Below are 23,981 nucleotides of genomic sequence, written 5' to 3'. Positions count from 1 at the left end.
TGTGTTAGTGGCAGACCCGGCTGACATCCTTTGGATTCAAACCTACACCTGCCACAGTCTGGATTTTTGGTCCTAGGCAATATTAGAGATTAGATCTGGATTTTAGCCCTCCCTAATACTCAGGATAACAGCAGTGGGTTCAATGGCTTTATTTGGTTTGGCAAAAAAATCATTTGGGTTGGCAGAAACATTGCTTCTCAAAAAGGAAAAAAACCCTACGCTGATTACTGGAATGAAGGGTCATTCCAATGAAATGAGGCCAAAACTATTAACTGAATTCATTTTGAAGTTGGTGAATTTGGGTTGCTTGCTAAACCCTGTATTTTTTGGCAAGTTTATCTATTCCCCCTCAGCTCCAGAGAATATAAAGCCCCTGCACATCACCTGCTTTGCCTCCAGCATTTCAGCATTTTTTGCTTGTTATATTTTCACTTGCTAACCAGTTTCTGAAGCTGCAGGGCTTGAGGGTAAAAATTTGGTGATGAGAGCATTTTTCCAAACACAGCTTGCATTAATCATGGTTTTGTCAAAGAACCTTTTAATATATGGTGTATGAACACACCAGGAGTTCATATAAAGTTTTTATTGCCCTCTGTTGTCAAAGTTAGACCAAGATGCTCTCCAGAAAGAAAACCCCATAATTTGTAAATAGAAGAGTTTACAYTTCACTAAAGATCAAAGAGGAAACAATCTAGATCAAAAATAATCCTGTGAATTTGGCTTTCAATCTTCTCCCCATAGCCAGCAACATTCGGCCAATATCTCGTCCACCAACTTTGAACAAGTGCTATTAAAACATAAATGAAAAATGCTTGCCCTATAGGAAGTGCTTAAACAGGAAATTTACCTTTGTGTTATTTCCCGGCCATTACAAAATTGGCTTTAGCAGAGAAGAGAGAAGCGGAGCAGTGAAGTGCACCATCCTTTCTCTTCATCTCAAACACCTTTAGGACTCTGACCCAAGAAGAGCAACTAGYTGCAAGCTGAGGTGGGGATGATGGCTGACTTGTAACTTTGATACTAGCTACTCAAACTGAGAAAGAAGAAGGAATAAAAGCAAAAGAGGTCACAGGTCTGTAACACTGACAGTAACACACAGGTGAAGGATGCTTTCAAYATTATAAACTATATACAGGATAAAGCAGGACTCTTTCTTTTCCCAAAGAACGCAACAACAAAAATGTGTGTATAACACAGTGGGCACATTATTGTGGGGTTGAGGAAAGAGGGCTTTTTCTGAATTTTACGGGCTTAACTGACAGCAGTCCAGAGGACAGTTTATCTGTCTAAAWATACATCCTCTCCCCCTTCCTTGTTAAATATTTAGTGAAGACCAGGGTGGTAGCAATGTGTTTTCCCTGAACGGGAGCACCTTACTCCAGGAAGAGATGAGGGTGGGGGGTTCAAGGTGTGACACATCTAGTGCCAACCTCTGGTGCATCTTCTCATGGGTGACGGCAACTTGTCTTACAGTCAGTTGGGTAGGGTGTCAAGCCCAAGGGAAGCTGCGTGCTGCTTTGCCCGGAGCCTGAGGTTCTCAATACTTGTCGTTTTACTGTTCAGGCTTGGAAGGGAGCTGGAGGCCTGCAGGATGGGCGAGGACCAGACCTGCTGAGCGTGGGAGAGTGACTGATAGTAAGACTGACAGTGCAGAGAGCTCAGCGGTGCCATRTTGACGTTCATGCCCAAGTAGGGCATGGCAGATGGTGTCCCCATTTCGAAGGAGGAGTAATGGACCAAGTTGTTGGTTGCCGCCATGTGCTGGCGAAATTGCTCCTGCAGGCGGAAGAGGCTCAAGGGCGAAGAGGAGTAGGAGTGGGTCTGAGCCAGGCCACTGCTGGATGAAGGCGTCACAGTCGCGCTGATAGGAGACTCTGCAGCAGGAGACAGAGGGGATAGGGGTTATTTCTACAAGCTGGATGCAARCACTGATCCTCACCCAGGTAGGGTTCAGACAACAGCATGGTTTTCTCCTGAAAAATGCATTGGGAATGCACTACAAAAGAGAGAGGTTGTGTTAGCTCAGAAGGGCTAAAGCACATCTGTGTGTCACGCTTAGCATCCTAGTTCCTAGAAATGTGCCTGCCCTTTTTCTTAGAGCTYTTCTGCTGCCATCAGGCACTGTTCTCCTCCCAAGCTCTAATCTGAGCAGAAGGTTTTTTCCCTCTCTGCTACAATAGAGGTCAGGCCTTCCACGAGCTCCTTTTAGTGCTGGCTGCAGGAAGACAAGTTTGGGAAGCCTACCTGCAAGATCCCATGCTCTAGGGGGTAAAGGGCTCTATCCAGCCACTAGCATCCCCCTTGGAAATGCCAGGTCCAGACACCCGCGCTTCACCAACACGCTGCCCCTCACCTGCTTTTGGGCTTGCTCTCTTGCAGTTCAAAGCCTTGCTGTCCACACCAGGACTCTTGTCTGCTTTAGCCTCTTCCAAGGTGCTCTTGAACTCCTCCTCTCTGTCTGTCTGGTCCTCGGGCGCTGACTCACTGGCCGACTGCTCCGACAGGGTTAGGTTGAGGTCCGCGCTTACCTCGCTCGGGAGGCTCTGGGCCTTTTCGGCCTCCGGGGTGGTGGCCTGGGTCTCCAGCAYGGGTGCATCTGTCTTCCCCTCGCTGTGGCTCCCTTCGCAGTCCTTCTGCTTCTGCAGCTGCTCCTTTTGCAGGCTGCGCTGCTTCTTCCGGAATTTGGCCCTCCGGTTCTTGAACCAAACCTTCAGTGCCACAGATAGCAAGGGGAGAAAAGAGGTGAAAATCCTGCTTAATACCAAGCTCAGCATCATTCAGCCTGGGAGCTTCAAGGGAACCCCAAGTAATTACATACTRCAAGCTCATGGTACCCAAATGTCAGTCCACTTGGTTGGAACTTAGAGCTCTACYTTCTTTCAATGCTTGTACAAGTAGCACAATAAATATGTTTTTAACAAATGTCAGCCTTTATACTGGATCTTTAAGGCAAAACCTTTTTTTTTTCTAAATTGGTCAGATGGTCAAGATGGCTTATAGCTGAGTCTGAAGATATTGCATTGGCTGAGAGTACAGTGCTCTGTCAGTTTCTGARAACTTCCTGTTATCAGTGTATCAAAACTACAGAGGAAACAGTCAAAGTAAGTCATTACAGGTATAAGCTGATGTCTTGAAAATGCATCTAGGGGATGGGGAAGAATCCATATTCTTTTAACCAAAATCTGTGGACATGGATTGGAAGAAACATCTTTGCAATTCATGTTAGTGTTGGTTAGTTAGATCAGGAAACAAAAATTCTGAAGGTCAAAAATATCTTGACATCTGTATAAAAGAAATGAACTATTTTTTTTTCCTAGAGCCACCACTTATCCACTTCACACTGAAGAACTTGCTATTTAGTCTTTTAAAGCCACAACAATGCAAGAACCTCCCAACCAGCAGGTTACAAAGCATGTTGCATTAGCTGAAACTAAAAAAATAGGGAACTTTGGCCTGAAATGTTACAAATATTGATGATGGTGGAAAAGAACAGCTGGAATTACTTGGATTTCTGCTCCTCTGAGAAAGCCAGAAAATCCTCACAAATAAATAAATAAGTAGACTTCTGCTGATGTTTCTAAAACTTCCCCCAATGAAATGTGAAAGGACAAATGAAAACCAGTTTACAGTTCAGACAATCCTAAATTTAAAAAATGTGCTTGTGGATTCAGAATTTCTTTAGCAGATGTGTGACTTGGGTTGAATGGTTTGGGTTTTTTTTTGTCCTCTTTGACAGCTTTATCTGCCCAAAAATATTTGGTTACAGTGTAGGAATCTTGAAAGATCTGTAGAGCTGGTCAACCCTCTAGGAACCCCGCTATATCTTTAAAACATCCCCACTAACAAAACCACAAAATCGGTACCTGTACTCTGGCTTCAGGTAGATTTGTGCACATAGCCAGCCTCTCTCTCATCACCACATCTGGATAGTGAGTCTTCTGGAAGGTCTTCTCCAGTGCCTCCAGCTGTTGGGCTGTGAAGGCCGTGCGACTTCGCCTTTGTTTGCGATGCTGGGATCCATAACGTGCCTCCAAAATGATGTCTTGAAATGTACAGCCGTTGGAAGACAAGAAGAGTGGCCAATTTAATTATTGGAATTTGTATGCTGACAGTTGAATAAAGCACTGGCTAACAATACCTGATGAACCTACACAACAAGTGTTTGCATGGACTTAGCTCTAAAAAAGCCTGTGCATGCACTTTGCTGATAACTCAGGTGTTTGAGGAGATAAAACCTCTGACTAGGAAGCTTCTTCTGGAGTGGCAACCTCTTTCTACGACAGCTGTGGGAACTTTTGAGACTCCTATGCTAAATTTGGTTGAAACGAGCCAACTAAAGTTAGTGGGGCAGGACATACAGATGCACAGATYCCACCATGGCATAAGCATCGTTCAYAGGAAACACARTTAAAAACAAGGTGGGGAGATTCTGTGTCATAATCAGGAGAGGGGTCCAACATTATATGTCATGTTCTCCTTGAAGCCAAGGGCAGAGCTTCAGTAGGCCTCAATACTTCAATGAAACTCAGTACTGATCGGTGGGAAGAGCCTGTGTAGCTCAAACACAGCTGCCTCGAGCCTGTTGTGTTGGCTGCAGCCACATTAGAAGGCATGTRTCTTCCCAGAAACCAGGCTGAGCTGGCTCTTCTTTAGTGTCTTGTATGTTGCTTACTGTAGTGTTCAAGACACGATATTGGAGAGCTGTTCTGGGCTCCATTTCAGGAAAGCACTTAAGCTCATGTGCTTATGTCTGTTTAGCTTGAAAGCACGTGCTTTACTGAGCACGGACACTCTCCAGCATCTGGGTTGGAAAAGCCAGACAGGAACCAAACCCAGCCCCACTGATTGCAAGCCCAGAGCGCCTTTCGCAGTAGAGGAGCTACTTGGAAGGTCTGACATTGCAAACTGCGCTTGCAAAATTGAGGGCAGAGAAGAAGTTCAGGCTGAGGAAAATCTGAGTCCCACAGTAAAGGGCTTATTATTTTACCACAGGCGTTATGATTTCACAACAGCTAGTTGGAGTAAAAAGATCTCTTTAAATCAATGAAAATAAGTTATTTTAAAATGAAAAAAAAGTGCCTTTATTATGCAAGTTGGGGCATGTTGTGCTACAGCGTTGGAATGAAATACCCAGTCTGGCGAGAGGTTTGCTCTCAAAGATGAAATGCAGAAAGAGCTTCAGCAGTGTCTGGTATCATTTTTAATTTAGTTAAGATTATGACTTTGAGTAGAAGAGAGGGATAAAMACATTAGAAAACAACCTAATAGGGGGAAAAGTCAGCATTATCAATGCACAGAGCCAGATGAAGGCTCTTGTTGCTGTTTATTTGCGCTTTTGTCACGAGTATCATGGCATGAATGTAAACAATAAAACAAAACCTGCTGTCAGGCCAGTCCCAGAACCGCACAGCCAGGTTCCAAATATGTTAGCTAACGAGCGTAGCAAATCAGCTTTGCACTACTCAAACATTCCTCTCCCAAACTTCCAGCTGTTTCATTCTAGGTCAGCATTTGCAGCGCCTTTCTGGCCTGTTGCCAAAGCAGTGTGGTTTTGGCGACCTGGAAAAGAYGTGATCAGGCTAAAGGTCTTTGGCCAAATACAATACAGTGTTGGCTGCGTACAAGAGACTTTTGTATTCAAGGTATCACAGCTCTTGGGGGAATTAAAACACTGGTATTAGCTGCTGCCACTTTTGGAGGCAAAGACAGCATCCGTTATGCATTCAGAAACAGCGCACAATGCAGCCAGGCTAGAAAAGGGAATGTTCCATGACAAGAAATAGAAGCTACCCTGAAATGTTTTACAAAGCTAACATTTATGTTTCAAGTATAAGAAATCAGGAGAAAGGACATTGGTTTAACGCCCTACCTGCAGGCTAGAATATTTCCGAATTTCTAGAGTAGAGGTTGGACCTACCAACTCCCCAGGGGCGGCAGCTCATGCATTAAGTTTGGCTACTCCAGTGAAAGCTAAACAACAATTATTTTAATGCTTTAACTATGTTTCCAGGCTTTGTGCAAGAAGGAGAATATAAATTGCAGGTGAGGCATTGCAGTTAAAATCAGAAACCTCTGTTTTCTGACTTAAGGTCATTTGCTTTTGTGCTACTTTATTCTGACTGTCCCTGGAAGGCAAATGAGATCTATAACCCTGCACTAAAAGATATTCAGAGGTAAAAAAATGTGAAGTAACTGCAAAGGAACTGGCTTGTAGGTATGTAATGCCTACCCCACCAAAGATAAGCAGATCACAAGGGGACAGTGGGATTTAATTTGGTGACACTCTTCCAGGTGGGTTATTAATTTTAAAGATAAGAGGTCAGAAAACCCATTTAATCTCCTGCTAGAAAATATGAGAATAGCTCTTTTATTCCATTTTTTCATTTCCCTCTGCTTTTTCCCTAGTTAGGGTCAAAGACATTAAGTCCTTCATGTTATAGAGTAAAAGATGCAAGCGATCAGAAAAATCTTTCAAAAGATTCTTGTGTCTAGGGAAGGGCCACCCAAGGCCCAAAGTCTGCAAGGCACTTTGCAGTTCTCGGGACCATCCATTCCCATCCGACCACCTGTGAGCTGAAAGTATGAGGGAAGGAGAGGACGGATGACCAAGACAAGGAAAGCGCCCACCTGTCGTTACTCTGCAGGCCAGCAGCAGAACCAGGATTACAGTTCAGGTCTCCTTGATCCCACTTTGATTCCCTTTTGTTGTGGACAGTGATTCCCCAGCTCTGTCCTACAGATCCCCAGGGATCCCATAGACCACAGTGAGTGACCTGAGGAACCATGTAAAGAAGGTCACTACTAACATTTCCTTCATAAGAWGGAAAAGGGGTCATTGCTGGCAAGAAGATTTGAGAGTAAACAGTGGTCTGTTGATCCAAAAAGGCTGAGATGCTTGCACCTTGCTTTCATGGAATACCCACCTAGGAGGACTGGCCTCAGATTTTTGTGTGCTTACCTTGACTTAAGCCCACGTCTCTTAAATTTAGCCCACTAAAGTTGCCTGTGTAGATGACTCTTTTCACCTACTCTAGGCTGGAAGGAGTCACTCTGGAGCTTTTTTCCTAAATATCAGAAATCTAGGAAGCTAGCTTAAAGCAGATGCCTAATTTTTAGACCGTCCAAGAAAGACGAGTCCGTTCTTGGAAGGTCTCTAGAATCACATGTACGGTAACTTTTCACTTTAGCTTTGCTATATTGGTACAGTGCTTCTCCACCTTGCCTGTAGTCAGGTCTGGTCTACCATGTCGCATCCAAACCCTGACCGAAACTGTGATTTGTATCTGKTGATCATTTGCATTGGAGTAGCCCTTAATTATCTCAGACAGATCTGGGCGTGCTGTGGTAGGTTGAAGTATGGAACAGATATATTCGCCCTACCATGCAACATAGCCTCTGATCTCCATCAATTRTTTTTGAACAATTCCTGCTACCAAATCATAAAATACTATCTGGACTTTGCAATTCCTTTTAATGGCAGTGTTGTTATAGCGTTATTACTGTCATGGCTAAACATGGGAAGCAGATCAGATAAAAGAAACTCTGGAGCAGTGATTCTTGTTCCAGTGTCCTGCCAGCAACAATTCTGTGTGAATAACACTCTCTGGTTAAAGTCATGCTTGACTTTGGGCCTAAAAAAGTTTCTTTAAGGAAGGCAAAATACAAGAGCAAAAGCCAGGACAGGACCTGCAATCATCACCYGAGCCAAGGGCTAGGATTCCCTGAAGAAATAGGTCAAGGTGAGACCCAAGAAAAGATCCAGATGAAGATGACCTTTTTGCAAGAGAAAAGAGTGCTTGGTGGGACAAGAAATGGAAAGTAGCTTCAAGAAGTGGCAGCATGGAAAGAGCAGGAATTTGCCTATAGCCTAAGATGGCAGTTCTTAGGGTATGCAAGGCCTGGGCCRCTCAGTGTGGACATCTAAATCACTGCATGCTCATGTTTGTTGTGCTGTTATTTACTAACAACAAAGCCAGTCTTTCCGGCATTTGTTGTTTTCCCGTTAAAACAGATTTCAGTGTCTTTTTAACCCTATCTTTTTAATTCCACATAGTGGCACCAYGTTCCTTCTCAGACCCAGGCTCCCCAGCCTTAGAATCCCATTCTGGAGCAAAGCACAACGGTCAGTTTGCAGCAAACACTGGAGGGCTTGTGACATCTACATAGTGCGGCCTATATGTCTACTATATGGGACTACAAATGCTTGTCATCAAGCAGGTAACAGGTGAAATGCTGCCACTCCTAGAGATCTCCATGATTTAAAAATGCACTGCCTTCCCTCCTTTCCTGCCCAGGGGTCAGTGGCTCTCCGGCTAGGGCACTCTGTGGTGCACACAGGCTTGTCCTCATCCTATCCTGCCAGTTTGCTAAGTCACACTCAGATCTGCTTAAAATTCCCTGCTGAGGAAGAGTTTTGCTTGATACAAGCAACAAGCATTTTTCCCAGGGAACTACAAAAGCCATGAGTTGTTCTTACCAGCCAATCTTTCTGCCAGGGTGAGGGCGTGCACTGAGGGTCTGTAGTCAGGAGCGTGCTGAGCTTGCTGAGCTGCCTGCTGATGAAGGTTGTACATGGCGCTCAGTGAATTCATGGCATGAAGGGAGTAACCATTCACTCCATAGTGCTGCATGGCGACATAAACCTGAAAAACAAGAGCCGGCAGGAGAGAGGTGCTTAGGAACATGCTATTCCAGCATCCTGATGTCCCAGCAGAGCCTTGGAAATGCTGATCTGAAACTTAAACTGAGGCATGCAAGGGTCACTTCCAACCTCCTGACTCCGAAAGGTTCTGGGCCAGGATTCAGACTAGTTCCTGTAGACCTAAAGCACCAGTGACACCAATCTGGCTTCCAAGTTGAGAGACCAGCATCTGACTACCTCCTAGAAATGGTATACTGAACAAAACAGGATTTGCACGATTGTTAGGTACATGCCAGAATAAAATGCATTATATTAGCACTTTTAATGAACTGATCAAGCTTTATCCCAGAACCAGGTGGCATTTTGTCCCTGCCATTGCCTGCAGTGGGCTGTTCCACAGTCCTGTTGCCATAATGTCAAAGAATCTGTCTTATCTGAACACATTCATGTGTAATTTATTTCCATTCATTCTTCTTAAGGTTCTTCTTAACAAAACACAAATGGTAGGCAAAAAAAAAAGCATGTGGTGTAAAAAAAAATAAATCTGTAGCATAACAGGGCCAAAAATGTTATGGCTAAAGGGRGAATTAAAGTTTGCAATAAATACTGGAGTCTCATAGCTCAATATCAAGGAAATTATTTGAAAAACTAATGGCTTTTTTCTGCTGTGGCTCTGTGTGAAACTTCAAGCTGTTTTTCCTTACAGACCATCTGTAAAACTGAGCTAATATTGGTCTCAAAAGCTGAATGATGCTTCATTCATCCGTGTTACAAATGACTGAGGGCCTCAAGGATGTTCTTTCCCTGCTTCATAAGACATCAGAAGGCAAGATGTGAAACATTTACCACAAAAGAAAACTTCCAAAATATTATTCACACCAGCAAGTCATCGGCCAGAAAGTCAATGCAATGAATGACCATTCAGAGACAGAAGAGTTCCAGCTGGACTAACGTAAGGAAAGTAGACGGGTTATCTAGGCAACCTCYTAGAAAGCAGTTTTGATCATTGGAGGGAATTGGTTCATCTCCCATGGCTTTTGGAGGAACCTGATGCATTGAACTGCAAAAACTTGCGTGTAGCTATTAGGATGAAAAATTAACGATTGTTTTTTCCATAATAAGGACTCTCAAATCTCATCCTCATGCCTAAAGACCTCCATTTTCGCATGTAGAACACCTATACCATGGAGTAGAGGATCTCAGTGAAGATGGAGGAGTGGAAGTACATGAAGGCAAACCTCTGGGGCTGGGCTCTCATGGGTGACACTACCCACTTGCTTGGATCTCCGCTTCACTCCCCACCACTTTGACATAGCAGGTGCAAACATGGAGTGACCTTGTTTAACATYCAGAGACCAAGCTGCTGGTTCCTGGAAAAAACAGCTGATTCCTGTGCTATGGGGACTGGCAATGAAATGGGACCCCTTCTGACCTCCCACCTTGCAAGCATCTCCCACGCATGGTGCCTGGGAACAAAAGAGGAAAGCCTTTTGACCTGGAGTTTGGTGAAGCTCCCTGCCACCTCAAGGATGTTCCTCGTTGCTCTGGGATGTTTTCTTTTGACTAAGGTATTTTGTGAAGTCATGAGCAAGAATCTTTGGGGTAGTCTTCTCAATKAGTCTGCAATAATTATGTACCAATAATTCAGGAATATACCAYTTAGCCTCATTCCTGTTTCCCCAGATCCCTTGCACTCTGCCATCACTTCATTTCAGTGCCAACAGTCCTCATGGAGGGCAACAGATCCAGACAWGCATCCAGGGAGATCTGATACAGACCCTAATGCAGCCTTCATCTGCTTTGGGCCTCCTTATTCACCTGCTCTAGATTCACTCCTAAATTATTCTTCAGTTTTAGACTCCAAAAAATCTTGGTGGCTCCCCCACACCCACCTCCCACCTCACTCTGCACAGATGTCAGGCGTATCCCTGTGGCATGCGGAGAGTACTACCAGCGATATCCTTTCCCAGGCAAGAAAATACTATAAGCAAAAAACTCTCCCCTAGTTTAAACTACAGAAAGACATTTTTTACATGAATAGATGAGTTACTGAAAAATACATCTAAGTGGGGAAGGGTACCTGAGATATATTCTGAAACTGTTTCTAGAAAACCTGGGGAGGGAGCGGATTGAAATCCAATTTTTATATATCCAAGCAATTAATTTTGATTTCATTTTCAAAATGCTTCATTTCAAAATTTACCRGTTTAATTTTTAGAAAAGTAAAGACATTCCCAAACTAAAATAATCTGTTCAACCTTCATCTATACCTTATTATGGTTTTACTCATTCTAATGGGGAAGAAAGCACAAGCCAACACTGTTTTGAGTTGAGCCACCGGGCTGATGGATAATTTTGATACTGATGCTGTCCTAAATGCAAGAATAGCTCTGCTCTAATACAACTTAATGGAGACTTAAGCAGTGCCAAAATTTTGTTGTTTCTCTGTTCCAGGTGAAGAACTTCACTTGCCAACTATTTTTTGGCATTTTTATTCTCACCACTGTGAGTACACAGCGAAATTACTTTGGGGGCGTTGCGGTGCTGGACTGTGCAGATTTGCCGCTCTGGCCAGGAGCTGGGAAAGCAGCGCAGAGYGAAAGATGCAGGCAGATGAAAAAGCATGGCTCTCCCTTTTGCTGTCTGCGGCACATGCTACGGGGCAGGAGGGGTCCCGGTGACCCACGCGGCTGGTGTGGAACCGGAGGTGGTGTCCTGCGACCCACGGGAAGGAAGGGCCCGGCTCGCAGCCGGGGGGAGCCCCCAGCCCGGACAACCACCCTGGGCAGGTCTAGCGGTGCCTACGGCAGAGCCTCATCCCGTCCGTCCCCTGCGCGGCTGTTCCCCACGAGCGTCCCGCGGCCTCGCGCGCTGGGCTGGGCTTGCGGACGGGAGCGCCCGGCGCGTGCGGATCCCTGTCGGCAGCGAAACCTGCGGAGCGGGGCAGGGGCAGCTGGCCAGAGCCCTCCTCTGCGGTGCTTTCCCAGGCTGGGAGCAGGACCGGTGTTTCTGACCCCACGCAAGCAGGGAAACGGGAGCTTTGCAGCACCGTTTTTGTCTCCTGCCTTCCCGGCCCCTGACTTCTGAACCGGCAGACCAGTTTCACCAGCGCTGGCCGGCAGGGTGGAGTCTCAAAGCTTATTAAGTTCCTGTGCGTGTTGCGAAAACCCGTCGAGGACGCAGAACCTATGAACCGCCCTGGGCTGCTGCCAGACCTCAATCCTTAATAGACGCTGGAGAATCCACGCTGGGCTCAACCTTGCCAGGAGATACGTGGGAGGCCAAGTGGCTTTGGCTCCCCTACTCACAGAAATGCCTGTTTGTTTTCTAATCTCCTTTGCACGCTGCTGTTTGTATGCCAAAGGGGCACATTCGGCAAACAGCAGGGAGAGGAGGGGAATTCCCCCAGAATACGCAGTCCTCTGAGGACACTGCCAGGGATTTTGGGTCTGTAGCCCAGTGTTTCCACCGAAACACTTTCCCCAGGAAGATTTCACTTTATTTGGTTGTTAAAAGCTGCTTTTGTATGTGTGCGTTTGAACAAACTCTCCTGGGTGGCCTAGAAGAAAATGCGTTAATAGTAATAATAATAATTTAAAAAAAAGCAGGGAACTTAAAAAATAACGACAGACACATGAAGGGAGTCAATATACATCACAGTGTTAGTGATAACTGCCTGGCGTGCTGCAGTGCAGACGACAGGCAGAACTTCCTGGTCACTTGTGCAGTAAATACATCATCCCAGATTCAGTTTAAAAAAAATGGGGAAAAAAGGAGATACCTCGCATTTACTTGGTGAGATTGTTCAACCCAATAGGCAAAGTTAACTGAGACCGCAAACAATTCCTATTTAACTGTCAGCTCTGAGCACGCTCCAACCCCAATAAATTAAATATTTAAAAGACATCATGCAGCAATTTTTTTTAATGGAGAAAGCCATTCATCAAGCCACTGCTGTGTTTCACAAGCTGTCGAATAGTGCTTACACTGGTTAAAATAATCTTTATATTTCATTAAGCAACCAAATAAGCTGATCCCTCCCCACTGGCTGTATAGATGGTTTTAATTTTCAAAATCTGCAAATGCATCTTTTATGACTCTGTTGGCTGGAGGGCCTAAGAAACGAGAGCAGCCGGGAGGAGGATGAGAGCAAAGTTTGAGCTCCCGCTTGGTGCAAAGGTACAGCCTCGAGCGGCCGGCGATGCAGCCGGGAGGGTAGCGCAGGGCCCATCGGGAAGGAAAAGGGATGTTTCACCCCACTTTTGCATGCAGAGCTGGGGACTGAGAMAGGGCGTGGGGCAAGGACAGACGGCCGAGAGGCAAACGTGCATGTAGGAGGAGGCGAGCGTTGCTTTGCCCGCGCTGAGAGCCGCGGGCGGCTTGGGCTGACCCGCCGCGAGCGCATGGCGCACGCCGCACCGGGGCTGCTGCTTCCCTTCCGCGCGGCCGCTGGGGCCACAGCGACGGCTCTCCCGCCCCCGGCAGCCCAAGGCTCGCTTCTCCCCCGGCCGCCCGCGCCRTCTGGGCTCGCCTCTTCCCCCGCAAGCGCACGACCTCTCTTGCTGCAGGGGCCCCATCCCTCTGCCGCAGCCGGCCGAGATCCGGCCGAGATCCGGCCTCGTAGAGAGGACCGGGAGGAGGAGACGGCGCTTCCCGCCAGCTCTCACCGCCTGGGCTGTGGGAAACACGGGTTTCTCCACCCTCTGCGTTATTAGAGGCCGGGCAAGGTGCGTCTCTGCCCACCCCAGGCTGACCCCGGGAGCACATCACTCTTTATCAGCTGCTGGGGCTCAATCCGATGCAAAACATTTTGCACGTTTAGGGGCCAGGACCCCCAGAGCAGCGCTGCTGCTCCAGCTGCTTCGCTGCTCCCAGCTGCCCCTTCCCAACAGCGGCCRTGAAAACCGCAGGCTCCCGTAACGCCGTAACATCAGAGCGGTGCGAGTCCTTTACGCCGCTTAACAACGTAGCGTACGAGGGGACTTCAGAGTAGTATCATCAGCCGCAATGGCTCAGGTCAGCTGGCCTGGGCTTCTCAACTTGTATGAATTACTCTAGGTTTCCCTATTTAATTAGTATCTAATTACATATCCAGGAGCACGATCCTGTCCTGAGACAGAGGAAAGTAAAGAGGAAATAGCCACCGGTTTCCTCACTGGGTGAAAACTTCTGTTCCTAATAGCTGGTGTTTTTATATGTATGTATTTGAAACAGGTATGAGAGCAATAAAACATCTTTTAAAAATTTGAGTATTGAAGTTTTCTGCAAAGTACCTTGAAATGAAACTTTCATATTTTCCCCTTCTACCGAGAAAGAAAGCAAAAAAATAGAGATTTATTAACTGCACCCAAGAATTTGAGATCAGGGACATTTTCTGCTCGCTGCTCTCTTCATTTCACCCCCTTATTCCCCATCAAAACATCGTCAATCTGTATTTGGCTTCACATGCCRTCCACACAGGACATTTAACAAAATACAGAACTGACAAAGCCTATTAGGGGAGAAACGTATCGATTCCTGCAGCCTGCAACCTGAAGTGTCACCCGTGCTGGCCACAGAGCTCACGGAAAGCGGCAGAGCGTGTCTCCGTGGTGAGCTGTCCTGGACGAGGACAGCCACAACAGCTCCTYGTGCAGACGCTGCTCTGGAGCAAAGCAATTTTAAATCAAGACAGCGTGTTTGCTCAAGCGGGTTATTCTGGAGGAAACCCTTTTTCTTCCAAAGTAGACTGTGTCTAGAAGGATGAAGCTTCTTCAATAGTTTGTTCTGGCCAATTTCCCAGGTAGAAGTAGAAAATGCCTAGCACAGGACAGTTGCTCTGCTCAAACAAACTCTGCTGGGCACCATGAGCTTGAGGTCGGGTGTAGAGCTGAAGGCTTTGCAGGGACTTTGGACCATTTTCTCTTTTCCCTTCRATTGGCTCCTTTGAACAGCGAGTCATCCCAAACTCAAAAAAGGACTCGACTAAATTCACTGGCATATACAAGATGCTCAGATACTATCATGCAGAATGGAATAGTAAAACCTGTGAAKTTAAACTTAAAAAGACCAATTTTTTCTTAGAGGAGTCAAGAACGGGATACCAGCACCTGCTTGAGACTGGTCAGCATCAGTGGGATGTTGCTGCATCATTTCATTAGAGCTTTTCAGAAATTGGGGAGGCTTGAGGGGGGAAAGGTGTATRTATGAGGATTTCTTAATGTAGAAAATAAGCTAAAGTGAGAAGATTATGTCTGGATTTTGATAACTCATTGGCAGAAGGGAATTTCAGCACAATAGGTACCATCAAGGAATCTCAAGAAAGTTAATCTCTGATGAAAACAAATTACCCAGTGATGCATTTTAATTTTGGAAGAGCTCTGCACTGCCTCGAGTCTGTACCTTGAAGCAAGACACTGCAAGCAGAATGGGAGAAGCATCAGGAAAAAATTGCAAAGAAGTGTCTGATGCTCACTTGTGACCTGTGCCTCGCTCCAGTTGGTGTACGGTTCTCTGTAGGTGACAGAAAAATAGGAGCAGCCCTGTCACATAAAAAGAAAAGTTGCGGTCTGCCAGCCCGGCCCTGCACTGTCGGTGCCTGCTCAAACGGTGCGAACCGCTGCTCATGTTTCCCTACACAGGGCGCAGGAATCCGTTCAGTGTTAACAGGGAGGAGCAGACAATGGTTTGTGTTAACGATGTCCTCCTTATTAGTGCTGGCAGTAAACGGCATCAGAAATAAAATCACAACAAAATATTGCCCCAGTCCTAGAGCCRTTCTGCTTTATGATTTCATGCTTCGAGTCCTTATTCGGACACACTTTAAATCAGCAAGATGAATAACAAATCTCTGCCCCTACTTATCTGACAGTCTAGGAAAAGAGGCTCAATATCTCCACAGACACAGGTTTTATACGTATTTGGTATGAATTCTATGAATATAATTCTAAATGAATTACATACCTAGGGGGTTCTGAATAAATGAACCTTGCAAGAGGTTTTCTTCAATCTTTTTTTTTTTAATATCCCTAAATCTTTAAGATATAAAAGGGTCCAAAAATCATGTAAGATAATAACTAGCATGTCATAAATCAGTTTTGTTCCTCACGTGAGATTGTTTCCTTAGACATTCAGCAATCTCACCTTTGTAGTGGTTGAAATATAAATAACTTGAAATACTGCAACACATCATATTTTCTCATTCAAATGCTGAAGTCTCGGAGCAGCATGCATCATAAAAGCAGGGCTCGAAAGGATTTTTCTTATGACTGGAATAAAGGAATTGAGAACAGCTCAAAAAATCAAGATTCCTCATTTCTGATCTACTTGCAATATTTTTACACCTGTGTAAATCCCCGGATCGAAATACAGTTAGCTTCCTGATGTAGAATGAGATCAAAATTAGATCTAGTCTATTTGAGCAAATCTCAACTCACTCAAAGCAAAAACTGGCTTATTGCACAAATTTTTGCAGCAGCTGTTGTTCAGCTACTACTACTGACCTTAGTAAAACTGCTCTATTCCTCCTCAGCAACAGGCAAGCAGTACCTTTCTCTAGCCTTTAAAATGAAGACGATCATTTTCTTAAAAACACGAAGTTAGCTGGCAGCTGAAAATTGGAAATACTTCCATTTAGGGACAGCGTCACAGTTTTGGGGTAGACCTTGTCAAATATTTGCTTCCAGCAGGGCTCTGGTGCCGAAGAGTATAGCAACTATATTTATAATTCTCRCTTATTCGCAGTGGAAGCGTAGGAGGATCCGAGCAGTTTCGTAAGGTTTAAAAAACAAACCTCAGAGCACCCTGCTGAAATGGGGAAGTTTTATCGTATGGCTTTGCAAACTCGGACACTAGGTTACAAGCAGGTGAGGCAACAGGCCCTGGCTGATGGAGGTAACTCATCAGCTGCTGTGATTTTTATTTAAAGCTTTTGTGAAATCATCTTTTCTTTTTTTTCCCCCCTCAAAGCCCGGGATAACAGAGCCAAGTGCCTGAGCAGACAGCTCTCGTTTAAAGAATTTCTAGTGCTTCTCTTCGCAGAGGCTTCAAAGCGCGGTCTCTAAAGGTCTGAAATAAAATAAAATCAAGACACCCTCAAAGCATCTACTTTTGAGCCAGGCACAATTTTTAAGGCTTGGAGACCAGTGCTTGCAGTGCAGAGCCCGGATGGGGCTCACCAAACATCACCGTGGTGCTAAATCTCTTGCTGTCCTTTTGAGCACATCAGTCATAATTTACACCCGACAAAACCGTTCTTGCAGGTTGGGTCAGTGTAAACGCAGCTCCCGTTTCACCTTCGGAGTGGTGTTCAGCCCTCAGTGACAGCCCTTGCAATCTCTGCTGAAGCAGAAACGTCTTCCTGAGTAAATAAGGAAACCTCTTAAAATGAACATCCCTTTGGCTCTAGCTGCCGCATCCCGTTCTGCTTCCAGTTCAGTCAACAGCAAGGAAAGGAGGTGTTTTACACAGATTTCTCGTGATTACTGTTACAGAGGAAACAGCAGCCAGACGGCCCCCAGGCTGCTCGGTGCCCACGGCCGCCCCGCCAGCACTGCCGCCGCTGCGCGCTGCCTTTGGGGGCTGTYGGACGCAGCAGCCAGCCCGTCCTCTCCACGGCTGGAGCCCTCTGCCTCGAACCCGGCCCTGAGTTCAGGGCTTGGAGTAACCTTGAAGGGCTAYGCAATCAAACCACCGAATTCACAAACAGCTTACAGTGTTTAACTTGGCTGTTTGCATGCAAAAAACCCCCCGAATCTTCTCCCTCACCCCTTCCAAAACAAGCATGTTTCTGGCTTAGCTGTGTTTGGATGTGGTCTGCCTGGCTCAGCCCTTCCTCTCACTTCAGTAAAAATGGCTTTGCTCGAGAAGCGTCGTTTTGTTCGCCTGAACGCTGGCGGAGGGAATTTTCCAAGCCGCGGGAGAAGAAGGGTCCAGCGTCTCCGTCTCTGCCCTTCCCCGGGGCCGCGGGCAGCCGGGGGCACTTGGGGCTCGCTCCCTGCCCCGCACCAGCTTCGCCCGCAGCGGACCTGGCTGCAGACGGCTGCGCGGTCAGACCGCCCCGCTCGAGGGAGCCCCGTGGAGCTGCCGGGTCCTTGGTGGGGGTTCAGCAGCCTCTGGTGACCCTGAGGGACGAGGCAACGCCCTGGAGGTTTCCACCCCTTAACATGATCACATCAAATTGCCAGCAGTGTACAGTTTCGTGCCAAAATAAGGAGGCACTGGGGAGAACCACTGCAAGCAGCGCTGGCAAAGACTTCCCCGACAGAAAAGGTTTGCAGAGGCAATTAAAGATATTTCCAGCTCCTCTCCTGCTGCTCGGCAGCTGTTACCACCACTCCAGGCACTGGGTTGGCGGAAGGGACCATGTGCTTGGTGCCGGCCTGGCACCTTGGCCAAGACCCCAGGCTCCAGGGAGGATGGCCGCGATGCGGGTGCAAGCTCCCCTCCGCTTTCCTTTGGGCAGGGGAAAGGGGCAGCCGTGGAGGGAGGGTAATTTCTTCWCCCACCACAATTATTCACCAGGCAAGTCAGAGCAGTAAGTGATGGGCACTAAACTGACAGTGGTTAAATACACACTGGGGGGGGAGAGAGAAAAGCATCCTTGTGAAATTCAGTGGTTTACACCCCATCGTTGGAGTCTGTCCCACTTGGCATGGAGCGACTTTCCTGGGTGCTCTTTCACCTGTTTAGCGGAAGTGCTGCGAAGACACAGCACCACCTGCAACTTTGCTTGAATCTGATCTCAGATAGACCTGAAGAACAAACTAGTTTTGAAGGAAACGGAGAAGATGAGATCTTGAGCCTGGGGTGTTTCTGTAGGTACAACCGGACTCTGGGTCTGCCCCTGCAGACAGTGTTTGTAGCACTCTAAATCTACAGTCACAACCCACGTGGTGGCAATTGCTTCTGCTCAGACTAAGGTCAGGCAGATTGACAGGCAAGGGTTACCTTAGCCAAAAAGGAAAAAAAAAACACAACGAAGAAGAAATGAAAAAGACCTCTTCAGCAAGCTGTAAAACTGTGGGATGCTTAATACCTTAAAAGAATAAGTGTCTGCCTTGCAAAAGTTTTGAGTTTTCTTTCTTCACAACAGACAATGCTTGTTTTTCTCGCATCACTGCAAAAGCCATTTGGGCTCRATGGCTTTTACAGGGAGAGGAGGGAAAAAGAAAAAAAAAAAAAAGGAGCTCTGCCCTCTTAAAACAGGGCCACAAATTAGAGTTAGTACAGAAACCAGTAGCTGGGGAGAGCTGTGGGTGTACGTAATGCTTCCTTTCCCGTAAGCATTTGGATGCATGCACTGAATCYGCCGCGGTTGCCAAGGTAAGCAATATATTTTGGCCATCAGCAGGTGACCTGAGCCGCGCGCTGCAAAACAGGCAGAGCAGCTAAACGCGCAGGGCGCTGGTGCAGCCCGTCGGCAGAGGCGCGTTTAGCCGGCCCCCCCTGAGCCGCACCGAGCGTGCGGGGCGGCCGCTGCTCGCTACCCGCCCGTCGCTCGGCTCGCGCTCGAGCCGCTGCAGACACCGCGTTTCCGCAGCTCCCTTCGCGGGAGCGTTTTGTGCATCCGCCTGCCTCCCCCGGCCCATCTGGTTTCCCTTTGCGGAGCAGCCTAGCGAAATTCCCAAGCACGCTCCCCCCTCCCCCCCACCAATACTTTCAGTTCTATCATCTGGGCAGTTTAAAGTAGTATTTTTCAAGTCGATGTTTGCTCTGGCCACACAGTGGCTGCAGTTGGTCCCAAAAGCGTTGTGCCAGCAGCTACCAGGAAGAAATCCCATTCGCACTGTGGCCCACCCACAACTCCTGGCCGTAAACTGCCGTTGCGGCCGCTCGGAGAGCTGCTGGCCCCAGGCACCCCGGCGTCCCAGCCCCGCTGCCGTCCCTCGCGCAGAGGCTCTGCCCTTTCCAGCAGCTGTGGCTGCACCAGACTCGCTTTAGAAATCGTAAAGGGCATGATCCAAACCCCACCAAAGTCAACAACAAAAAAAAGTAATTTCAGTAGCTTTTGGGCTGGAATAGGCTGGAGGAAAAAGACACAGGKTTTTGACTAACCTCAGTACGTCGCGAATTAATTCCTACATATTTAGCAGCATTTAAGAATTCTTCAGCCTCTATATCAACAAGCATATTTTGATGGACATTCCCCCAAAGCAGGTTATTCTTATCAGTAGCTGCATAGGGATTGGAATATTTTGGCTTCTTTGAATCCTTGTTCCCCACCATTTTTCCCTAGGGTTCCCCCCTGACAAGTAGCTCTAAATGTTTCTGTTCTGACTCGAGTACCGAAGCTTTTGAAAAGGTCCAAACCTAACTGGCATTTGTCAGCGCCTCAGCAGAAGCATTTCCAGCTTGAAGAGCTGAATTTTGGCTAGCTGCTGGGTAATCCCTGGGGGGGGGGGGTGATACAGCCGGTGTCTTTGAAAACACAGCCTACTTCTAGCTAAGGGTTTGCCCATGGCTTTAGCAGCAAAAACAGTAGGTAGCCACATCGGAAGAGTTTGGTCCCTGTTCCTTTTCTGCAGCATCTTTGTTTCGGTAGGGCTGGTTGTGATGACGATTGCGGGGGGGGGGGGTAAGAGGGAAATCTCTRTTCTCTCTGGATTCTTTTCATCAGATTCCTTTCTTCCTCAGTGAAAGATTTTTTTAAAGATAAATGCACGACACTGGGAACAAAACCCACTGCAATCACCCCCTCTATGACTGTATTGTGTAAAACTTGCCTGGCCAGCCTGCCCTTACCTCTGGCCGGTGGGGAAGCCTCTCCAGCTCTGTTTCTGTCTCTTTGCCACAAGTGGTGGCCCCGATGCCAAGGGGAAGCAGCATCTGCACCAGCTCTGTGAAACAGAGCTTCATCTTCCGAGACAGCGACCAGATCCCTGCAGCAGCCCACCAATTTGTGCAAGTACAAGGAGAATGTCCCGTTTGGACATCAAGATCTGTTTGAATTAGCATGGAAAGCTGGAACACCTCTCTGTCTCGGTCTGATGGTACGATTTTGGATGTATTTTTTTTTTGTATTGAATACATTGGTGTAATTTAATACAACGTCTCATCAGTCATAGGGTAGCTTAAAGAGCTGAAGTCACTCTTACCCTTTCAGGGATTTTCTAGCCTTACAGTTCTTAGTTATTTAAATATCCAAATAGAAAAACTGAACTTAGAAACATGATCTGAAAGCCAAAGGGAGGTAAGTTCAATTCTCTCCTGCTGGGGCAAATGAGGGACCTTAACTGACTTGCATAGGCTTACTCATTGGTAAAAAGCTAGCATGAAAGGGGAAAAAAATAAACAGCTGAAGTGCCAATTCTGAGATCCAGGTATTGAGGGAGAAACAGGGAGCAGAGAGGATCTGCAGAGCCAGTCTGTCCCCACCACTGCCCCGAGCAGCAGAGAGATTGCAGATGGGGGATATAAAACTTCTCCTGGTCGGGGTGAGCCCTCCATCCTGCCCTTCCCAGGACAGGGCAGGGAGAAGACCCTGTCCACCCCACGGTGGGGCTCAGCCTTTGCCACCCATCATAGGATAAGGCTTCGTGCCTTGCGCACTCGGCGCAGGGCTGCAGGTGCTGAAACTCCAACACCCCCAGGGAACTGGAGTCCAACTCTGCCTGCCCCAGTTTAGCTGTCCAAGATCTGGAAAGTCGGGGGGGGCGGGGGGAAGCAAAGGGGTGCTTGAAACGTGGGGAGGGAAGACCGCAGGGCAGGAAGGAGGCGAGGCTGCGGCCCAGCGCTGCCCTGGCGCTATCCCTGCAGCCGCAGCGCCGAACCCCAGCCAGCCCGGCCAGCCCATCGCCCCCCTGTCCCTGGGACCCCTCCAGCCACCCGTGCTCCGCCGTCGCCAGCCCCGGCCGGGAGGACAGGTCCCACTGAATCAGCTAATAGCACATTTCTTTCCTCATCTGCTTTGTGCTCCTGGCAGAGGCGAGGGGAGGGGAGGGAGGAAAACCCCCTCCAGCCTTGCCTTTGGGGAAGCGGGAGGCTACTTCAGACAAAACTGTTATCCATTAACATCCAATTATCACTTGGTCCAAGCCATTAATTATAAATCAGCCTCCTAATTGGGATAATTAGCTCTCTGCTACTTAATGTAGTATGACTGATGCGTTTGGAAAGAAGGTAATCACTCCATTTGTTTAGCGTTAGGAGAACAAATCCAACTCTCATGGTTTAATTTCAGCCTTAGCCTCCCCCCCTCCTCCCCAAACAGCATGAAAAGCTCTTTCCAGCCCTATTAATTGTTTGGGAATCACGATGTTGATGGACACACGCCAGCCCCGCGGGGCTTTGGGGGAGGGCAGACCCGGCAGGGCTGGGGGGGCCGGGAGGGTCGCCCCGACACTTGCCCACGACCCCCACTTCGCACCGTGTCCGTCCCCCCGGGGGACTGCTGTATTTTTGGGAAGGGGGTTAATTAGAGGGGACGGGGCTGAGCCCAGGCGCGACCCACAGGTGCGATGGCTCCGGAGGAATCGCGGTGCGGCCGCGCCTCTCCGCGCCCGCTCAGCCTGCGCCCCCGCCGCGCACGGGCCTCGAGAGGCTGCCGGCAAAACCCGTTCAGGGGAGCGGAAAAACTTTCCTTCTTCCTTTTTAATTTCTCTCTCTCTTTTTTTTTTCTTCCCCTTCTTCTTTCCCCCACTTCCCCGGGATGTCTCATTAATGCCGGCTGCTCGGCGAGCCGCCGATAGCTGCGGGACATGATTAGATATTTATTACTGTCATTTACATGGAAAACTTGAGCTAACCAAGTGGAACTGGAGGGGGGCCGCCGGAGGGGACGGGATGGAGTTGGGAGTGGGGGATTTCTTTTTCCGCGGCGCTGGAAACCGAGCTGGAACCCGGGACGCAGCCGGAGCCCGGCCGACTGAAGCGGCTGCCGCGGGGGGGGGGGGGGTCCTCCGCGAGGTCCCCCCGGTGGGACGGGTATTTCGGGCCACCCCTCCTCGGTCCCGGGCCGCGCTTGCTCTTTGCCCTGCCCGCGTTTCGTTTCGGAAGGGCTCGGAGAGTGTTTGGTGCGCGGAGCTCCCCGGGAAACGGGCGCGACGCCCCGCTTCTGCTGCGGGGCTCGGCGGTGCCGGGGCTGGGGGCACCGCGGGGCTGGCCCGTCCCCAGCCCTCCAGCCGGTTCCCCCCGCGCCGTGCGCCCGTCGGGCAACAGCGGAGAGCGGCAGCCGGCCGGGAGCCGCGGGGCTCCGGGCAGCTCCGTCCCCAGCGCACCCGCGCGGGGAGCTACCAACTTACCCCCCCCCCCAAAAAAAAAAAGCAGCCACGGCGGGTGTCCCGAGTCAGACGCCGTCCCCGTCGGAGGAGAAGCTTCCCGGAGTGCCCTGCTCTGGCTAGGGGAAGATGCGTCCCCCCCAATCCCGTCCCGGCCCCGCTCCCGGGACACCCCTCCTCGGTAGGGCCAGCCTCTCCGTCCCTTCGCCCCTGCAAGGAGGCCTTGTCCCCGGTGCCCCCCCGGCAGCGGGCACCGACCGGGGACATGTACTTTCCTCCGCCGAAGCGCAGGCTGCGGCTGGAGCCTCCCCCTCGCTGTTATCCCATGGCCCGAGGGGCGACTCTGGCGGAGATGTATGAGATCTCTCGCGGTAAAAATATGCATGCTGATCCCCATTTGGTTAGCCCTGTAATGGAGGTGTAAATAGGTTTCGACTGCGAAGCCCTTAATTCATCACGCGAGCCTGACAGTGCGGGTCTGGGGTTTATATACATCTTAAAGTGAGAGTGGGGAGGGGGCCCGGCGCAGCCCGGCTCCCCAGCTCTTCGCAGGCGGGTCCGCGACCGTTTTGCCGTCCAGCCTTTCCAAAGTGCGGTGGTGGGGTTTTTCCCTAGAAAACATCTCCTATCGCTGCCAGAGCCTTGCCCTCTCCTCGCCGTCCCTCCCGCAMGCAACTTTCCAGCGGCCCCAAAGCCCCCCGCGGTCGGGGCCGGCCCGGCTCCCCCCGCCTTCGCCCCGGCCCCGCACCGCCGCCGGGCTCCCCCCGGGCTCCGCGGGTTCATTAAAACACCGATGTGTAAATGGGGCGCAAGTTGCGCTCTCCCGCCCGGAGCCCGACCTCCCCCTTGGCCAGCCCCGCGCCCGCGGTGCGCCCTCCCCGCCGGCCGCCCAAAATCACGGCGGAGCGGCCACCCCGGCCCCAGCCCGCTCCGCGGTTAGTCCGAGCTGGTTGTTTTTTTTTTTCCCCCCTCCTTTTTCTCGGGAGAAAGCGTACTATCTTCCAAATAAAGTGAAAAGGGAGCAGCAGGGGATGCAGAGCAGCTGGCGAGAACTTGTGCTGGACCCCGGGCCGGGCTTCCCCTCCTCCGCGGTGCGCGCATCCTTGCAAGCGGCTCCTCCGCGGGACGCGGAGCCCCCTCAAACA

At 49.0% G+C, this 23,981-nt stretch overlaps 1 protein-coding gene across 2 annotated transcripts; it reads right to left on the bottom strand.

The window, feature by feature from the left end:
- Positions 1-1,473: 1,473 nt before the first annotated feature.
- Positions 1,474-8,675, bottom strand: DMBX1 (diencephalon/mesencephalon homeobox 1). Of its 2 annotated transcripts, none has more exons than XM_026086891.1 (4): positions 8,479-8,675; positions 3,864-4,059; positions 2,354-2,708; positions 1,474-1,874 (listed from the first exon to the last, which is right to left on the bottom strand). In XM_026086891.1, exons 1-4 carry the CDS (start codon positions 8,628-8,630, stop codon positions 1,474-1,476), a joined length of 1,104 nt encoding a protein of 367 aa, XP_025942676.1. In that variant the 5' UTR covers positions 8,631-8,675. The 2 variants fall into 2 exon arrangements, with proteins under 2 accessions (XP_025942676.1, XP_025942677.1); XM_026086892.1 differs by having other exon boundaries at positions 3,864-4,042; positions 8,477-8,639.
- Between the last annotated feature and the right edge of the window lie 15,306 nt (positions 8,676-23,981).

The sequence above is a fragment of the Apteryx rowi genome, unplaced genomic scaffold (assembly GCF_003343035.1).
Source record: "Apteryx rowi isolate R43461 unplaced genomic scaffold, aptRow1 scaffold_7, whole genome shotgun sequence".
Classification (NCBI taxonomy): domain Eukaryota; kingdom Metazoa; phylum Chordata; class Aves; order Apterygiformes; family Apterygidae; genus Apteryx; species Apteryx rowi.
This window is presented reverse-complemented; position numbering and strand designations above follow the sequence as displayed.